This window comes from Trichomycterus rosablanca, chromosome 20, assembly GCF_030014385.1.
Source record: "Trichomycterus rosablanca isolate fTriRos1 chromosome 20, fTriRos1.hap1, whole genome shotgun sequence".
Taxonomy (NCBI): domain Eukaryota; kingdom Metazoa; phylum Chordata; class Actinopteri; order Siluriformes; family Trichomycteridae; genus Trichomycterus; species Trichomycterus rosablanca.
This window is the reverse complement of record NC_086007.1, coordinates 1,923,903-1,943,633: the sequence shown is the minus strand read 5'-3', so window position 1 is coordinate 1,943,633 and position 19,731 is coordinate 1,923,903. Positions and strand designations below refer to the sequence as shown.

General features: G+C 44.2%; 1 protein-coding gene across 1 annotated transcript; it reads right to left on the bottom strand.

Moving 5' to 3' along the window:
• Nucleotides 1-1,766: 1,766 nt before the first annotated feature.
• Nucleotides 1,767-15,948, bottom strand: plppr5a (phospholipid phosphatase related 5a). Its single transcript, XM_063016402.1, has 6 exons — nt 15,745-15,948; nt 10,428-10,560; nt 8,517-8,767; nt 8,233-8,409; nt 2,891-3,025; nt 1,767-1,833 (listed from the first exon to the last, which is right to left on the bottom strand). Exons 1-6 carry the CDS (start codon nt 15,946-15,948, stop codon nt 1,804-1,806), a joined length of 930 nt encoding a protein of 309 aa, XP_062872472.1. The 3' UTR covers nt 1,767-1,803.
• Nucleotides 15,949-19,731: the final 3,783 nt, after the last annotated feature.

Genomic DNA, 19,731 nt, shown 5'->3' with positions numbered 1-19,731 from the left:
TCCGCCGTTTATTCAGAGCTCCCAGATTCTTCTCCCATTTAACAGGACAGAGATAAAAAGCTTCATTCTTCTCTCCGTCTCTCTGATGCTTTTCTTCCTCCCGGAGAGCTGAGGGCGCGGCGCTACCCTGTCGACGGAACCAGCACTCAGCCGGCCGTCCGGCCGCGGGATAAACATCTACAGTAATACATCTTCTCCGTCTCAGCAGCTTTAAGGGATCGTAAACGTCTGCTGGGCGAGTCTGGCTGGAGGACACGTCCTGAAAAAGCTTCTCGTTAAAAAGAATTAAAGCTCAGACTGAACAGAGTTCAGTTATTTTTTAATCCACTCAAACACACTCTGAAAAAGTTGGGACAGAAGTTACTACTGTGTTCACCATTCACCTTTTCAAATAATGACACTTTTTACTAGTTTGGGAACTGAGGGCACAAATTCCTACAGTATTAGATCATATAAAATACACTATATGGACAAAAGTATCGGGACACCCAGACTAATTACTGAATTCATGTGTTTCAGACGCAACAGTTGCTAACAGGTGTAATAAATCACTGATATAAAGAAAATACAGCGGTACCTCGAAACTCTGCCGTTGAGTTTTAAAGTATTTTTTCCCATAAGGATATTTGGGAAACCTGTTAATGTGTTCCATGGTCCTGTGGAACTGCAGATATTTAATTATATGAATATTATAATATATACATATATTAATAATAGTATTATATTTTATTGTTGTTTATTTACAATCACCATACCACATTTGTAGCATAGTGGTTGATCTGGGTCGCACACACACGTCGGGTTTAGAGGTACACATTTCTTGACGAAGGGGGTTGAGTTTTCGAGTTTAGGGGACGTCGAGTTACAAGGTACCACTGTTTGCTTCCAGATTATTATTATTAATTATATATAATTATTATTATTATTGTTGTTGTTGTTTTTATTATTATCATTATTATTTTTATTATTAATATTATTATTTTTATAAATGCTGTTATTATTATTATTATTATTATTATTATTATTATTATTATTATTATTAATGCTGTTCTTGTTGTTATTATTATTGTTGTTGTTGTTTTTATTCATGTTGTTCTTCTTCTTATTATTATTATTATTATTATTATTATTATTTAATTTCTGTTTAACATTTTTATTTATACAGCATTCTGCATTTTTTTTTGCATTTTTTTATCATTTTAATTTATTAAAATGTATTTTTAGACTGTATTTAATGTGCTGTAATTTATCTCTACCGTGTCCTGAGTCCCCTTAAAACGCTTATTATTCAAATTATTATTATTATTATTATTAATATTATTATTATAATTATTATTATTATGAGTTTTCAAAAAAGTTGGTGAAATGCAAATAAAAACAGGAAAACATTTATAAACTACACTATATGGTCAAAAGTATTGGGACGTTCCTTATAATTTCTGAATTTGTGTGTTTCAGCCACAACAATTGCTAGCAGGTGTAATAAATAAGTGATGTAAAGGAAATGATGCTTCCAACAAACAGCACGACGAGGAACCAGGACAGAAACACAAAGTGTTCAGTCTCCAGGTGAAATATTCTCCTCACGCTACAGATTCTGGAACACCAACAAAATGATTTCTATAAAAATAGAAACATGTTCTAGATTTGGGAAAAGAGCAGGAGAAAGGATCCGGGGTTCTAAATGCCTGCGGTCACGTCCGGTTGAATAAATCCATCATGTGACCACTGCGCTCGGGGTCGTTCCTCAACAAGAGCAGCAGCGCGGTCCTTCGCTTTAGGGATGTTCACGCTTCTCCTGCATCATGTGACCTCGGCATACAAAATAGGACTCTGAAAATCACAAGATCAACAAACACAAAGAACAGAAGCATTAGCAAGCATTATAACCTCTCATAATGCATTACAATAGCGTTATAACCTCTTATGAAGCATCAAAATAGCCTTATAACCTCTCATAAAGCATTACAATACCATTATAACCTCTTATAAAGCATTACAATAGCATTATAACCTCTCACGAAGCATCAAAATAGCATTATAACCTCTCATAAAGCATTACAGTAGCGTTATAACCTCTCATAAAGCATTACAATAGCGTTATAACCTCTTATGAAGCATCAAAATAGCATTATAACCTCTCATAAAGCATTAAAATAATGTTATAACCTCTTAAAAAGTATTTAAAGAAACACTATAACCTCTCATAAAGCATTAAAATAGCGTTATAACCTCTTATAAAGAATTACAATAGCATTATAACCTCCCATAGAGCATTAAAATAGCGTTATAACCTCTCATAAAGCATTAAAATAGCGTTATAATCTCTTATAACGCATTAAAAAAGCATTATAACCACTCAAAAATCATTAAGATAGCATTAAAACCTCTCATAGAGCATTAAATAACAATATAACCTCTTATAAAGCATTACAATAGCATTATAACCTCTCATAAAGCATTAAAATAGCGTTATAACCTCTCATAAAGCATTAAAATAGCATTATAACCTCTCGTAAAGCATTACAATAGCATTATAACCTCTCATAAAGCATTACAATAGCGTTATAACCTCTCATAAAGCATTAAAATAGCATTATAACCTCTCATAAAGCATTAAAATAGCGTTATAACCTCTCATAAAGCATTACAATAGCGTTATAACCTCTCATAAAGCATTAAAATAGCATTATAACCTCTCATAAAGCATTAAAATAGCGTTATAACCTCTCATAAAGCATTACAATAGCGTTATAACCTCTCATAAAGCATTAAATTAGTGTTATAACCTCTCATAAAGCATTAAAATAGTATCATAACCTCTCAGGACCAGGTTATTATTTATTAAGAACTAAGTTCAGCTCTGGATGAACCCATCGTGCTGAGGTACCTGCGAGGCGATGTACTTCTCTATGTTGTGCTCTATCCGGGCCTCCCTGAGCGTCGGGGTGCTGGAAACGTTCTCCTCAGGCGGCGTCTCGCTCAGCAGAGATTTTCCTTTGAAGTTCTTGACCACACACACCACCTAAATCAACCAGAACCAGAAAAACGTGAAGAAAAGGAAGTAGAGCATCTTCAGAGCTCAGAGAGCCGCCGGCGGTTTGATTTATGTAACGCTGGGACTCGCATGGCTCGTTGGACTTAATGAAACGCGGTGTGTCCGGGAGCTGAAGCATCCATTACTGAGGTGAAAGAGGACTGGAACTACATGGAAAATGTTCTCGACAGAAGACGATGAGTCGAAGTGGAGCGCGGCTCGGGGTCGACTTTTAAATAGATAAAAGATCATCGTCTTCAAATGTCTTCAAACAGTTCCTTCAATTAATTTATAGTGCAGACGTCCACTTTACACCAACACACAGCACGTCTGAACTTAAACATGAGCTGCTGTGGTGTAACCATAAGAGTGTCTGAGTTCTGTGTTTCTGGGATCAGAAATCCTGAAGGTGCATGAGGTAACATGAGCCTAAACAGTCCCAAACCCAAATATTGAGGACGGTGGCATCTTAAAAACTGTGCCAAATCAAAATATGTGAATGAATGATCCACTTTAGCGCCCCCTAAAGGGAACGGACGAACGCATAATGATACCCCACTTAATTAATGAGTTCTGGGGGTTTCAGGGCCTCACTCAAGGGCCCAACAGTGAGCTGGCAACCTTCAGAGCTCTAATACAGAACCACAACCACTAAAAAACTACTGTGCTAATATTCAGACCACTAGAACCTTCCCCCTCCAGCACCTCCACCACCTTCACCAACCAAAAATATAGAGGAAATAGGTCAGGGTGTATCAACGTCTCGAGAGGAACCGATTCCACACCAAACAGCATAAATCTAACCAAACATCAGCTCACACACACACACACACATTTACTTGATACACACACACTTTCTACACTATACTGTTCTAAATTGCACGGTGAAAGTCGGCTTTTCCATGGCTGCACAAGACAGACAGATAGATAGATTAACAGACGGACAGACAGACAGATAGATAGATTAACAGACAGACGGGCGGACGGAGGGACAGACAGACAGACAGACAGACAGACAGACAGACAGACAGACAGTTAATCATACAACTCTCGTTTCCAACATTAGTGCCAAATGGGTTTTTTTTGCAAAATGGGCACAAATTCCCACAGATTCATTGCAAAATCCAGTGTAAAGCTGCTATAGGACATTATCTCCACAATAGGGAAGGTGGGGGGGGGGGGGGGGGCTGGGGTGGGTAGCATCTCCAAATTAATGCCCATAGTTTTGGATTGAGGTGTCATGTGACCGAGCGGCCGACCGTATTCAACAGCAGCTGAAGGTTTTACTGTGAGCTGAGCTGCTGCATCTACATCAAATATCTCATGTTTAAAATGCATTATTTATTATTCATACAAGCTCCCATCATGCACCAGTGTAACAGACGCGTGACCTGATTATCCAGCCATGTTGCAGTGATTTCCACATTCGGCTCCATGTGGCGGAGGAGAAGCTCAGAGTCAAACACGTGCCGTCCAGAACGTCCAGAACGCTGAGCTTCTGCTGACCGTTAATATACAAGAGCACGATATTAATATATAACATTATAAACCAACCGTGGTGTGAAAAAGTAATCGCCCCCCTTACTGACTGACTGAGTGCAGAGACTTCACTTGTACTTTCTTTTCTTATTAAAGAGACACATATGGGTAATTAGATATGACTAAATTGAGAGAATAAGATAAAAATGCTTAAATAGAATTTAAAAATGAACTAATATGAGACAGCAATATATAAAACATTTAGATGCCGATGCTCATGCCTCCTATAAACAGTTGTAGCTCAGTGGTTAAGGTACTGGACTAGTAATCGAAAGCTCGCTGGTTCAAGCCCCACCAATGCCAGGTTGCCACTGTTGGGCCCTTAAGCAAGGCCCTCAATTGCTTAGACAATATACTGACACAGTACTGTAAGTTGCTTTGGATAAAAAGCATCTGCTAATGTAAATATCATCATTCATTGAATCATTGAGGAAACCGGTGCTTCCAGAGGAAACCCACACAGACACAGGGAGAACATGCAAACTCCACACAGAAATGACCCGAATTGCTCCACCTGGGAATCAAACCCAGGACCTACTTGGAGCTGCTGTGAGGCGACAGTGCTACGCATCGAGCCACAGCGCCGCCAATAAATATCATTATTATTAAGGTAGTTGTAGCCTAGGGGTTAAGGTACTGGACTAGTAGCCCCACCACTGCCAGGTTGTCACTGTTGGGCCCTTGAGAAAGGCCCTTAACCCTCAATTGCTTAGACAATATACTGACACAGTACTGTAAGTCGCTTTGGATAAAAAGCTACTGCTAAAGTAAATATCATCATTCATTCATGGTCTGTTTTAGGGTCGTGGTGGGTCCGATTCTGGGAAAGGTAGGAAACACCCTGGGCAGGTTGCCAGTCCATCACAGGGCAAACACACACATTTACGCAGGGCAATTTTAGGAAGGGAGGAAACCGGAGCTTCCGGAGGAAACCCACACAGACACAGGGAGAACATGCAAACTCCACTTGGGAATTAAAACCCAGGATCTTCTTGGACCTGCTGTGAGGCGACAGTGCTACCCACCGAGCCACTAAAGTGAGTGCGGGATTCACATAAACAGGCAACCCGAAGGAAAAAAACCTGCCTTAAAGAGGTACCGTATTCGCCCAAGCACACACACACCTTCCTGCACAGTGAGGAGGATGGTTAGAGAGGAAAAAATCCACAGATCGTGGATGGATTTTGCAAAACATGGCAACGTTTCAGGGTAACAAATCCTCTGAATCCCAAACATACACTTGCTCAGAGGTCCAACAGTGACAATCTGGCAGTGACGGTGCTTGAACCGGCAACCTTTTGATTACTAGCCCAGTATCGATAGGCTACAACTGCCCTATGCCATTTATGCCAAGTTCTCACTACACGACTTTCCAAGTCATCAGGTCTCTGAACAGTTCACGCTACACGACTGGATCTCTTGTAATCGGGAGTCTTTCAGGTCGGTGTGTATTTCACACTACACGACTGATGGGTGATAGGGGGTTTCACACTACACCATCTATCACAGACTGGAATCACAGACGAGCTTCTCTGGTCTCCCAAACTACGTTTAGTCACGAAAACACTCGTGAGAAGTGACGAGGGGTTTAATGACACCACGTCTAAAAATGCACGTCAACAAGTAGCGAGAGATCAAAGTTTGTGCGCTGATGTGCAGCGTAAAATCAAAGAGGAAAAATAAATGAATCTGAGTGAACAGCATGGATTGTTCTGTAGTGAGTTGGAGGTTAATAAATATTTTTGCAATGCAGCGTGGGTGTTTTGTATAGTAGAGAACAATAATGTCAGAAATACTGTAAAGTGTGTGTGTGTGTCGATGTATTCTGATATAAACTATATTACGCCCCTGTCTCACCTTTTTACACTCCTCCTCTGCGTTTCCCCTCTCCCCGTATCTTGCGTTCTCATTGGCTGTTCGACACCGCACTCATTGCCAGTCGGCCAACTCAGATCCAGATATCTGACATGCTAGAAATCTCGAGCGCTCGGCGAGCCGCTCGGATCGAGTTGTTGAGTAGTTCACACATGGCGATTGAGAGCCGAGTTTCGATCGCAGTGCGAACGCCGAGTTGCTCCCGAGCCGGCAAATCTAGCGCCGACCAGCCGCCGAGCGAAAATCAGGGCTAAGATCGTGTAGTGTGAACTAGGCATTAGATGCAACCGCTGTCTGTAACGGTCAAGGTAACGTGTACGCCAGCTAAAGAGAACCACAAATGTGTGTGTGTGTGTAGTTTTAACTTCACACCACTGTACGGATACTTGGCATCACGACTCCCTAAAGTACCACGGGATTTAAAATGTAAACATGGCCGACTCAGGCTGGGGTTGGACTTTCTAACAAGACACAGATCCTGTGACCAAGTCCGTGCGTACAAAAAATGGTTTGATGAGCACAAATGAAAGCCTTCACATCCTCCTGAGCCGAACCTCCTCTGAAAAGCTGCGTGATTAAAGAGAGAAGATGTTAAAAGCGAGGACCCGAGTGCCCGGAGGACTGGAGGACTGGAGGATCGGGGGATTCGTCTCTTCATCTGTGCTTTCAATCCTGGAATCTCATTAAAATCTCATTGAAATAGTTTATTTATTTATTTATTTATTATTAAAGAAACTGACTTTCAGTTAAAGTTGTGTATTTCTCGTGTTTTCAATGTGACCTGATCTTTTTTATCTGTTTTATCTGTTTTATCTATTTTAAATGTTTTATCCGTTTTATCTGTTTTTATCTCTGAAGAACAAAACAGTAAATTTGCCGCGGCTTATAAGATCTTCCAACTTTTATCTTCCAACTCGCCCTCGTGACTTTAATTAAGGCTTCCTACGAAAATATAAGACGCTGAAAACATCAAATATTAAATAGCAATTTGAATTTGGTCTGAAAGTCCTTTCCTGTGAGCCGTTGATTTGATCTGTTTATATTTAATATTTAGGAATACGATATGTCAACAAAAAAGGATTGAATTTGTATTTTTTTATTAATATTTTAATTCTATTGCATTAAAATTGGTGTTGCTAGGGCCTTACTGTGTGATCGCTATGTTTTACTGGTGGTTGCTAAGGTGTTGCCAGGCTTTTACAATAGCATCATAGGTGGTTGCTAGGGTGTTCCAGGTGGTAGAGGTGATGGAAGGCAGTTGCTAGGTTGTAAAGCAGTTCATGTGTTATTCCTAGTGGTTGCTAAGGTGTTGCCGGGCTTTTACAATAGCATCATAGGTGGTTGCTAAGGTGATCTAGGTGGTTCCAGAGGTGATGGAAGGCAGTTCATGTGTTATTCCAGGTGGTTGCTAGGGTATAGCTAGGTGGCTAAAACAGCTACTCAGGGACATTCACTCATTAATTCATTGTCTGTTTTGCTATGGCTTTAGCCTGGTCAGGGTTGCAGTGGGTGCGATCCACAGGGCGAAAGGTAGGAAAGACCCTGGACAGGTTGCCAGTCCATCACAGGACACACACTCATACTCATAGGGTCAATTTTAGAAGCTCCAGTTGACCTGACTGCACGTCTTTGGACTGTGGGAGGAAACCGGAGCACCCGAAGGAAACCCACACAGAAAAGACCCTGATCTCTCCACCTGGGATTCGAACCCAGGACCTTCTTGCTGGGCAGAAGGCAGGAATCACAGACGAGTAAAAATAATAACCATGCGTTCATCTCACCAGGAAGACGGCGGTGGCTCCTCCGATGAGGAACCCGGTGATGACGTCGCTCCAGTGGTTCCGGTACTCCACCACCCGGTTTATTCCCGCCAGCACAGCCAGACACATCAGACCCAGAGAGAAGAGTGGTTTGGCCAGATGTGTACCTTTAGATTTCACCAAGCATGTGACGTACATCTGTACAAACACACAGGGTGAACATGTTTTAGCACAGCTTTATCCTGGTCAGGGTTGCACAAATTCCCATACACAGCACAGTAGGAATACACCCTAAACAAACTTACCGCAGTGTAAAGTGCGGCGTACACACCGAGAGCGGCTTCTTTAGACGGGAAGGACCTGCGGGCCCTCAGGACGTCCTCTGCGTCGCCCGTGCAGGCGTCCCGCTGGTGGATGAAGCGGGCATGCTGTTGGCACCCCAGCGCGGTGTAGTTGGGTTTACACACCGACAGGAAGTACGGCGACAGGTTACCCGTCACCACCTGACCTGCATTCGCAAAGATATCGGTGGCGAAAAGGCCGAACGCATAAACGCCTGTGAAGAGAGAGAGAGAGAGAGAGAGAGAGAGAGAGAGAGAGAGAGAGAGAGAGAGAAATGATGGACATGATCAGATCCCATAAAAGACTGGACGAAAGTAAAATCTACAGCTCTCATGATCAGATACAATTCTACAGAAAATAGAATTTTGAGCTTCATTATGTGCACATACGGAAACTTATCACCTACAGTATGTGGACCGTCCGTGAGTGAGTGAGTAGATGAGTGAGTGAGTGAGTGAGTGAGTGAATCAGTGAGTGAGGGAGTGAGTAAATCAGTGAGTGAGTAGATGAATGAGTGAGTGAGTAAGTGAATCAGTGAGTGAATCAGTGAGTGAGCGAGTAAGTAGATGAATGAGTGAGTGAGTGAGTGAATCAGTCAGTGAGTAATTGAATCAGTGAGTGAGTGGGTGAATCAGTAAGTGAGTGAGTGAATCAGTAAGTGAGCGAGTAAGTAGATGAGTGAGTGAGTGAGTGAATCAGTGAGTGAATCAGTGAGAGTGAGTGAGTGAATCAGTGAGTGAGTGAGTGAGTGAATCAGTGAGTGAGTGAGTGAGTGAATCAGTGAATAAGCAAGTGAGCGAGTGAGTGAGTGAGTGAGTGAGTGAGTGAATGAGTGAGAGTAAATAAGCAAGTGAGTGTGTGAGTGAGTGAATGAGCAAGTGAGTGTGTAAACAAGCGAGTGAGTGAGCGAGTGAGTAGATGAATGAGTTAGCAAGCGAACAAGCGAGTGAATGAGTGAGTGTGTAAACAAGTAAGCAAGTGAATGAGTGAGTAAGTAGGTAAATGAGTGAGTGAACGAGTAAGTGAATAAGTGAGTGTGTAGGTGAGTGAGGGTGAATAAGTGTGAATAAGTGCGTTAGTGAATCAGTGAATCAATGAGTGAGTGAGTAGACGAATGCATGAGTGAGTGAATTAGTGAGTGAATCTGTGAGTAAATCAGTGAGTGAATCAGTGAGTGAATCAGTGAATCAGTGAGTGAGTGAGTAGATGAATGAGTGAATTAAGAAGTCCTAATTACTGAGATCAGGTGTTTCTAACACCCGTCACTAACAGCTGTATAAAATCTAATAATATTAAAGAATTAATACAGCTGTGTTCCACCTCTGTCTGGAACAGTTTGGGGAAGGTCCTTATAACAAAATAGCCACAAATTCCCACAGACATACTTGAAAGTCTTGTGTAAAGCCTTTCTAACAGAGTAAAGGCTATTATGGTTGCAGGTGGCGGGTGGTCCTTCCCTAAACTGTTGCTGCAAGTGTAAGTGATTTCCTTTATGTAACTGATTAATTACAGCTGTTAGCGACGGTCGAGTCTGAAACTTCAGAACTCAGAATTAGAAGTGGCGTCCCAATACTTTTGATCCGTATGGGTTATGAAAGCAGACTTCAAAGGGATCAGAATGAGGCAGAAACCTCAGAAGCTTTTGATGTTGCCGCGCCCGGCGGCTCTGAGGATCGAGCTTCACGTCTTATTAGCTCTCACATGACCGCGCCCGGGCGGGCAGAAATATAAATATATAAATAAAAAACATGGCATGATGTGGCTCCAGGGTTTAAGAGCCGGCTCAGCTGATGCCTGATACAAAAGTGCACTTAATGCAGGACATTTTCGGACATGAGCGGGTACTCGGGGGGTGGGGGGGTTCAGTTACGTACCGAGGAAGCGAAACGTCCTGCGCACCAGTGGGTTGAGGTAACAGCAGTCGCCCATCACCATGATCTTCTCTCGGTTGTCCAGATCCTCAGAGAGGTATTGCAGCATGAACAGGACCGACTCCGTCACTGTGATCTGTAAACACCAACGAAACAAACAAACATGGTCAAAAGTATCAGGACGCCTCTTCTCACTTTTAAAGTCATGTGTTTCACCCAGAACAGCTGCTAACAGGTGTAGTAAATAATAATCGATTATACCAGCAGTTTAGGGAAGGTCCTTTCCTGTTCCAGCATGGCCAGGTCTATTAGGACATGATTAAAGAAGTCTGGGGTGGAGGAACTTCAGTGGCCTGCACAGAGCGCTGACCTCAACCCCACTGAACACCGACATCAGAGTCTGACCTCACAAACGCTCTACTGGCCACTCAGGCTTGGGAAAACATGCAGAAGGTGGATTGGCGACAATGAAAATGATTGGCTCTCTATCCAGAGTTTCTTTAGTTCCTGTACCCAGTCTTTACAGATGGTTAAGGGACTCACTGTGACCCTGAACAGAATGAAAAGGTTTAACCAGCTGAAGTTCCCTCATAGTAAAGATCGCATGATCGATGTCTAGTAAACACAAGGGTGCTGCTTAGAGACCCTATGGAAGGGACTGCAGCTACTGTGACCCTGATCAGGTTAAATAAACAATAGGAGATAATCAAATGAATAATACTGGTCTAATCACACACAGTTTCCAGTCTAACTGGTCCCAGTTGCACCCAGATGGACCAGATGAAAGATCTGAAAAGACCTGAGGAAAGATCCAAAACATTTTAATAAAACATTTCAATAAAGAAAGATCTAACAAATCTGAAGAAAGATCTAAAGAAAGATCTAAAGAAAGATCTAAAGAAAGATCTAAAGAAAGATCTGAAGTAAGATCTAAAAGATCTGTAGAAAGATCAACAGAAAGATCTGAGGAAAGATCTAAAATATCTAAAAAGATCTAAAGTAAGATCTAAAGAAATATCTAAAAAGATCTAAAGAAAGATCTAAAGAAAGATCTGAGAAGATCTGAAGAATGATCTGAAGAAAGATCTAAAGAAAGATCTGAAGAAAGATCTGAAGAAAGATCTGAAGAAAGATCTGAAGAAAGATCTGAGAAGATCTAAATAATGATTTGAGAAGATCTAAAGAATGATCTGTAGAAAAATCTGAGAAGATCTAAAGAAAGATCTGAAGAAAAATTTTAAAGATCTGCAGAAAGATCAAAAGAAAGATCTACAAGCTCTAAAGATCTGAAGTAAGATCTGAAGAAAGATCTGAAGAAAGATCTGAAAAATCTAAAAGATCTAAAAAAGAGCTGAATAAAGATCTAAAGGAAGATCTAAAGAAAGATCTAAAGAAAGATCTAAAGAAAAGATCAGAAGAACAGTATAAAAAAAATCTAAAAAAATATCTAAAGAAAGATTTATAGAAAGATCTAAAGAAAGATCTGAAGTAAGATCTAAAGAACTATATAAATAAAGATTTACAGAAAGATCTAAAGAAAGATCTGAAGAACGATATAAAGAACGATATAAAGAAAGATCTAAAGTAAGATCTGTAGAAAGATCTGAGGAAAGATCTGACTGTGACATTTGCATGCAGAACGTTGGTTCCGTGAGCAGGAATGTCCAGGTACAATGGAGATGATTGAAGGGCTTTTCTGGAGTCGTCGTGATTGCAGCTCAAGCCTTGACTCTGCTTCCTAATTCTGCCGGCACCCGTGGACATTTGTTAAAACCTTAAAGACCAAAAGAATGTGGACGGCCACCACGAGCTTGTACGAGCAGAAGCAGAATGATGAGCAGGAACGTGATTTACTCACCGCTCACTAATAATAACAGTCATAACATCCGGTCCTATAATCATCAGACCAGGTTCCACTCAGCAGTGAGAATTCATCATCATCCAGAGCCTGAGAGTGATTCCATCTCTATTTAATAACATCATCATCTAATCATCTAATCATTCATTTATTCATGTACTGTCTGTTTCATTACCGCTTTATTTTATTAAAGGTCGCAGTGGGTACAATTCACCGAGCAAAAGGTAGGAAACACCCTGGATAGGTCGCCAGTCCATCACAGGACACACACGCACACACACACACACACACACACACACACCTAGGGCAGATTAATAGCTCCAATTAACCTGACTGCATGTGTTTGGACTGTTGGAGGAAACCCACACAGACACGGGGAGAACATACAAACTTCACACAGAAAGGGCCCCGACCGCCCCGCCCCATTTTATCCTCAAAGTTGATGTTAGAGGAAGAATGCAGGAAAAATGATCAAGCGCAACGACTGGGTCAGGGCATCTCCAAAACTGCAGCTCTTGTAGGGTGTCCCCGGTCTGCAGTGGTCAGTATCGATCAAAAGTGATCCAAGGAAGGAGCAGTGGTAAACTGGCGACAGGGTCAATGCCTCGACGGGTCAGGACTGTTTTGGCAGCAAAAAGGGGGACCAACACAATATTAGGAAGATGGTCATAATGTATACGTGATCGGTGTAAATATATAAAACATACATGGTTTTGGAACTGGATGTCCAACAAGCTCATGGTCAGGTGTCCACATACTTTTGTCCATCTATTGTCCCTGATGTGTTTCATTTTATACATCATTTCAAAGCCTCCATTCATTTCTCTCTTCCTTTGTCTCCACCCTGCCCGCGTACCCTCGTCTTTTTTGACTGAACGGGCACAAATTCCCACAGACATACGGTACTTCAACGTCTCTTGTTCTACCTAAAAAGATCACACAGAGGTCGCTCTACTTTAATACAGTTTGTTTTTGAAATGGGACGTCCGACAAGCTCATGGTCAGGCGTCTGAATACTTTTGGCCACATACTATGCATTATAGAAGACCTGGAGACGAAGTGAAGTAAAGGGGCGGAGCCTTGAAGTAACCGCCGGGGTGGTCAGTCTTTTGGACGGATGACGTTACAGAGCATTCTCGTCCAAGTTTGGTTCAGGAGGGATGACCTGTACTAACGGTGAGAGTCGTGTTCAAGTGGGCAAGCTGTAGCCTAGTGGTTAAGGTACTGGACTAGTAATCAGAAGGTCGCTGGTTCAAGCCCCACCACTGCCAGTTTGCTGCTGTTGGGCCCCTGAGCAAGGCCCTTAAACCTCAATTGCTCAGACTGTATACTGTAACTGTAATGTAAGTCGCTTTGGATAAAAGCGTCTGCTAAATGCCGAAAATGTAAATGTAAATGTGTTCTACTGCACTGCCATTTTTGGCCTGCAGGGGGGCACGGAGGCACAGATTTTTGATTGCTCCTCGTTAGCATGAATCCGCTCCAGGTGGGATTTTTCTATATATCACAGTTTCTCTTGCACAGATTTGCCAACTCGGGGCGGCACGGTGGCTAAGTGGGTAGCACTGTCGCCTCACAGCAAGAAGGTCCTGGGTTCGATCCCCAGGCGGGGCGGTCCGGGTCCTTTCTGTGCGGAGTTTGCATGTTCTTCCCCGTCTGTGTGGGTTTCCTCCCACAGTCCAAAAAACATGCCCTATAGGTGAATGGGTGTGTGTGTGTGTGTGTGTGTGTGTGTGTCTGCCCCGCGATGAACTGGCACCCCATCCAGGGTATTACTGTGTGCCTTGCACCCATTAAAAAGCTGGGATAGACTCCAGCACCTCCCCGCAACCCTAATTGGATAAGCGGTTGAGACAGTGAGTGAGAGAGATTTGCCAACTCCTCTGTTTGGTAAACCTGATTTGTTCGGAAACCGTGATGCCAGGCTGGGTCATGTGCGCCTCCATGCCCCCTCTGCAGGCCAAAAATGGCAATGCAGTAGGACACACACTTCTGCCCCCAGTTTAGCCCTGTTCATCATTTCTAGCTAAACACGCCGGGTCCAGTTTCTCAGATTTGGCTCTTATATGAAATTTTCTTCATCTGATCGATCTCGATTTAGCCGCTCCGTCCGTCCATCCGTCATGCCGATTAAACGATCGAGGAAGAAGATGGTGCTGGTCGACCTTCAGTGGCTAACGGAGCGAACGCTAAAGAGCGCGTGACCGTCTGCGCTTCTGCTAGCGCTCGCACTTCAGTCCGGAGGGAAACGCTTGATAAATGACCGAGCACATGAATCAGTGCCGCGTCTCCGCCGTGGCCTTGGCGTCAGGGTGGAAATGCGCTTCAGGTCACATGTTCACAGCGACTATTAAAGCACCAGCCTGATCGATTTCTGCAACTGTTATTTGTCTGTGACTGCTGTGACTCACAGCAAGAAGGTCTTGGGTTTGATTCCCTGTGTGGAGTTTGCGTGTTCTCCCCGTGTCCGTGTGGGTTTCCTCCGGGAGCAACTGGAGCTACTAGAAATTGCCCCTAGGTGTGTGTGTGTGTGTGTGTGTGTACAGTAAACACACACAAGGAGAACATGCTAATCTCCTAAAAAACAGAGACGGAACTTGAGGATCAAACCCAGGTCCTGGGATCCGTTCCCACCCAGCCACCAGCTCAGCCGATCCCAAAGAACCACACCATCACCCATGCCTGCGCCAACTTAGAGCAGCCAATCCACCTTCTGCATGTTATTGAGAGGTGGGAGGACATACAGTACCTTTACATTTCTGCACACACATGAAGTGGTCAGGATCGTGGTGGGACCGGTGCCACCTGAAAACACAGGGTGCAAGGCAGGGTGCCAATTCCAGGGAAGGCGATATAATGCCAGCCAATCCACCTTCTGCATGTTATTGAGAGGTGGGAGGACATACAGTATCTTTACATTTCTGCACACACATGATCTGGTCAGGATCTGGTGCCACTTGAAAACACTGGGGTGCCAGGCAGAATGCATGGTGCAGCTGGACAGGGCGCCGATGCCAGTGCAGAGCGATTTAAGGCCAGCCAATCCACCTTCTGCATGTTATTGAGAGGTGGGAGGACATACAGTACCTTTACATTTCTGCACACACATGATCTGACATGATCTGGTGCCACTTGAAAACACCGGGTGCCAGGCAGGATGCGCGCTGTGGCTGAGCAGGATGCCAATGCCATGGCAGGGCGATTTAATGCCAGCCAATCCACCTTCTGAGTGTTTTGGATGGTGAAAGAAAACAAACAGGAGAACCTGAATGAAAACTTACACGAGCATGCCAGGCTGCTTCAGAGAGCAGTGGCATGATGCCCAGTGGTACCCGGTGTACCAGCTGCCACAGCGTCTCTTAGTGTTACTAAAAATACCTGTGCCAGCCTGCCCCGTCCTCCCAGATTCCAGACGCGCACCGGTGCGCAACACTGTGTATCATGGATCGGTGCATCACTCACCAGGAGCGCTGGCACTCCGGACACGAGCGTATAGAGCAGTGCGGGGGGCACGGAGCCCTCCTCCTCCGGTCCCGGGTACGGCTTCATGTGGGCTTTATCGTGGCAGAAGAATCCCTGCACGTGGACGCTGAACGTGTCCGTGTACTCAAAGTAATACGCCAGCATCACCGTTCCCGCCAGGATCACCAGCTGGAAGTAGAGCATCGCGGAGAACGGATCGGGGATCGAGTGGAATCCTGCGGGAAACTTCTGATCACCGATCAGATTCTGTCATCGATCCCGAATATCTCTCCCGGTCATGAACCCCGCGTGGTGCCAGCTCTCCCTGGCACACAGTACACAGTGCGCTCCGGTGAATGAACGCATGGATGAATGAACGAGCGCTGAAGTGCCAGAGCGCCGCTCCGCCCGCTGAGGAGGCGGGAACCATCCACTCACTACAGAACATAAAAACACCTGCTGGTGACTTTCCAAAAGTATATAGACACCTGAGAAAGATTGCATTTCTTAATAATGGACGACATGGAAAATGCAAACAATAAAAAACACAGAGTTTCTTACATTAACTTTGATTATTTGATGTCAGACAGGATGAACCTGAGATATTTCATGTTTTATCTGCTCAACTTCATTTCATTTATTAATAAACATCCATTCCTGTATTTCAGGCCTGCAACACATTCCAAAAAAAGTTGGGACAGTAAAGCATTTACCACTTTGTAATGTTGCCGTTCCTTTTCACCACTTAAAAGACGGTTTGGCACTGAGGAGACCGAGTGATTTAGTGTTTCATCTTTTATACGTCTTAAGATGTGCAGCAGTACGGGGGTCGTCGTTGTTTCAAAATTCTCCACACGTTCTCTATTGGGGACAGGTAAGGACTGCAGGCAGGCCAGTCCAGTACCCGTACCCTCTTCTTCCACAGCCATGCCTTTGTAATGTGTGCAGCAGGTAGATTTGCATCGTCTTGTTGAAAAATGCTGGACGTCCCTGGAAAAGACGACGTCCTGAAGGCAGCACATGTTGCTCTAAGATCTCAATGTACTTTTCTGCATTAATGCTGCATCACAGAGTGTAAATGACCTTTACCAAGGGCACTGACACGCCCCATACCATGACAGACCCTGGTACTGACACACCCCATACCATGACAGACCCTGGCACTGACACACCCCCATACCATGACAGACCCTGGTACTGACACACCCCATACCATGACAGACCCTGGTACTGACACACCCCCATACCATGACAGACCCTGGTACTGACACACCCCCATACCATGACAGACCCTGGCACTGACACACCCCCATACCATGACAGACCCTGGTACTGACACACCCCATACCATGACAGACCCTGGCACTGACACACCCCCATACCATGACAGACCCTGGTACTGACACACCCCCATACCATGACAGACCCTGGCACTGACACACCCCCATACCATGACAGACCCTGGCACTGACACACCCCATACCATGACAGACCCTGGTACTGACACACCCCATACCATGACAGACCCTGGCACTGACACACCCCCATACCATGACAGACCCTGGCACTGACATACCCCCATACTCCTGTACCTATGAGTCTGGACTCACAAACATTGTTTTACTAAATGAGCCCAAGTTTCCATAGTCAGAGTTCAAATCCTTGAGGTGAGCCATCAACAAGGGGGGCCGGGTGAATGTTAATGCTCGTAATTTTTTTAAATAGGGTGTTCAGTGCCACATCAGTGCCAAGTCAGACTGTAAATAACCTGACTGGTCAGTGACAAGTCCAGTACCTCCATCAGACCAACAACAGTGTCCAGCCATTCAAATGCTGTCATTTTTTGACTGAATGGGCACAAATTCCCATAGGCATACTTCACAGTCTTCTCATAAAAGTGGTTCTTGTTCTAGCTGGAAAGGTCACACAAAGGTCAGTCTATTTTAACACTATTTGTTTTTATGCTAATGGTCAGGCGTCCAAATACTTTTGACCATATAGTGTAATTATTATATATAGTGCAATAGTTATAACCCACCACAAGATGGCGCGGTCGCTTAATAAAACAATCTGAGCAGAAACTATTGTTTTCATTCATTTTAGCAATTAATTTATCCTGATCAGAGTCGCGGTGGGTCCATCACACGGGGCAACACAAACACTTGCACATGTCTCTCGTCCTTAAACCTAGAGGCGACTGAGCAGCCAATCCACCTCTCGCAGGTTTTAGGGAGTAAAAGTAAAGGTGCTTGGATGTATTGGACTTATTTATGCATTCGTTCATTTCCAATGATTCAAGTGTGGTCAGGGTCGCAGAGATTCGAACCCTGATGTAGGAAACAGCGCACAAGCAAATAAAAAAAACCTATCGCGGACCGGGCACCAGGTGGCATCACGCATCTACAGACTCACTTTGTCTATTCAGAAACACCAATTCGCCTACTGGCATGTTTTGGGGAGGTGGGAGGGAACGTGAGTGATGCGTGGAAGACAATATATGTGGATCGAACCTGGGTCACTGGAGCTTTGTGACACACACACCACCTGCTGCACACAGGAACTCCTGCAGTTCTGCACATGTAGGCACTCCAACACACACACACACACACACACACACACACACACACGCAACAGCATACACGCACAAACATACTATACAAAACACACACACACACACACACCAACACACGCAACAACATACACGCAAACACACCACACAACACACACCAACACACGCAACAGCATACACACGCAAATATACCATACAGCACACACACCAACACACGCAACAGCATACACGCAAATACACCATACAACACACACACACACACTCTCTCACACACACACACACACACCACACCAACACACGCAACAACATACACGCAAACACACCACACAACACACACACACACACACCACACCAACACACGCAACAACATACACGCAAACACACCACACAACACACACCAACACACGCAACAGCATACACACGCAAATATACCATACAGCACACACACCAACACACGCAACAGCATACACGCAAATACACCATACAACACACACACACACACTCTCTCACACACACACACACACACCACACTAACACACGCAACAACATACACGCAAACACACCACACAACACACACCAACACACGCAACAGCATACACACGCAAATATACCATACAGCACACACACCAACACACGCAACAGCATACACGCAAATACACCATACAACACACACACACACACTCTCTCACACACACACACACACACCACACTAACACACGCAACAACATACACGCAAACACACCACACAACACACACCAACACACGCAACAGCATACACACGCAAATATACCATACAGCACACACACCAACACACGCAACAGCATACACGCAAATACACCATACAACACACACACACACACTCTCTCACACACACACACACACACACACCACACCAACACACGCAACAGCATACACGCAAATACACCATACAACACACACACACACACACGCGCGCACACACACACACCACACCAACACACGCAACAGCATACACACGCAAATATACCATACAGCACACACACTCGCGCGCACACTCACACACACCAACACACGCAACAGCATACAGGCGCAAACACACCATACAACACACACACACAAACACACACCAACACACGCAACAGCATGCACGCAAACACACCATACAACACACACACACACACACTCACTCACACCAACACACGCAACAGCATACACGCGCAAATATACCATACAACACACACACTCGCGCGCACACTCACACACACCAACACGCGAAACAGCATACAGGCGCAAACACACCATACAACACACACACCAACACGCACACACACACACACACACACACACACACACACTCACTCACACTAACACGCGAAACAGCATACAGGCGCAAACACACTATACAACACACACACCAACACGCACACACAAACCAACAC

Coding starts and splice junctions, on each gene's coding strand:
- plppr5a (XM_063016402.1), bottom strand. CDS start 15,948: ATGCTCTACTTCCAGCTGGTGATCCTGGCGGGAACGGTGATGCTGGCG. Junction 8,768..10,427: donor CAGGACGTTTCGCTTCCTCG/GTACGTAACTGA, acceptor CTCTCTTCACAG/GCGTTTATGCGTTCGGCCTT. Junction 8,410..8,516: donor ACGCCGCACTTTACACTGCG/GTAAGTTTGTTT, acceptor GTGTTTGTACAG/ATGTACGTCACATGCTTGGT.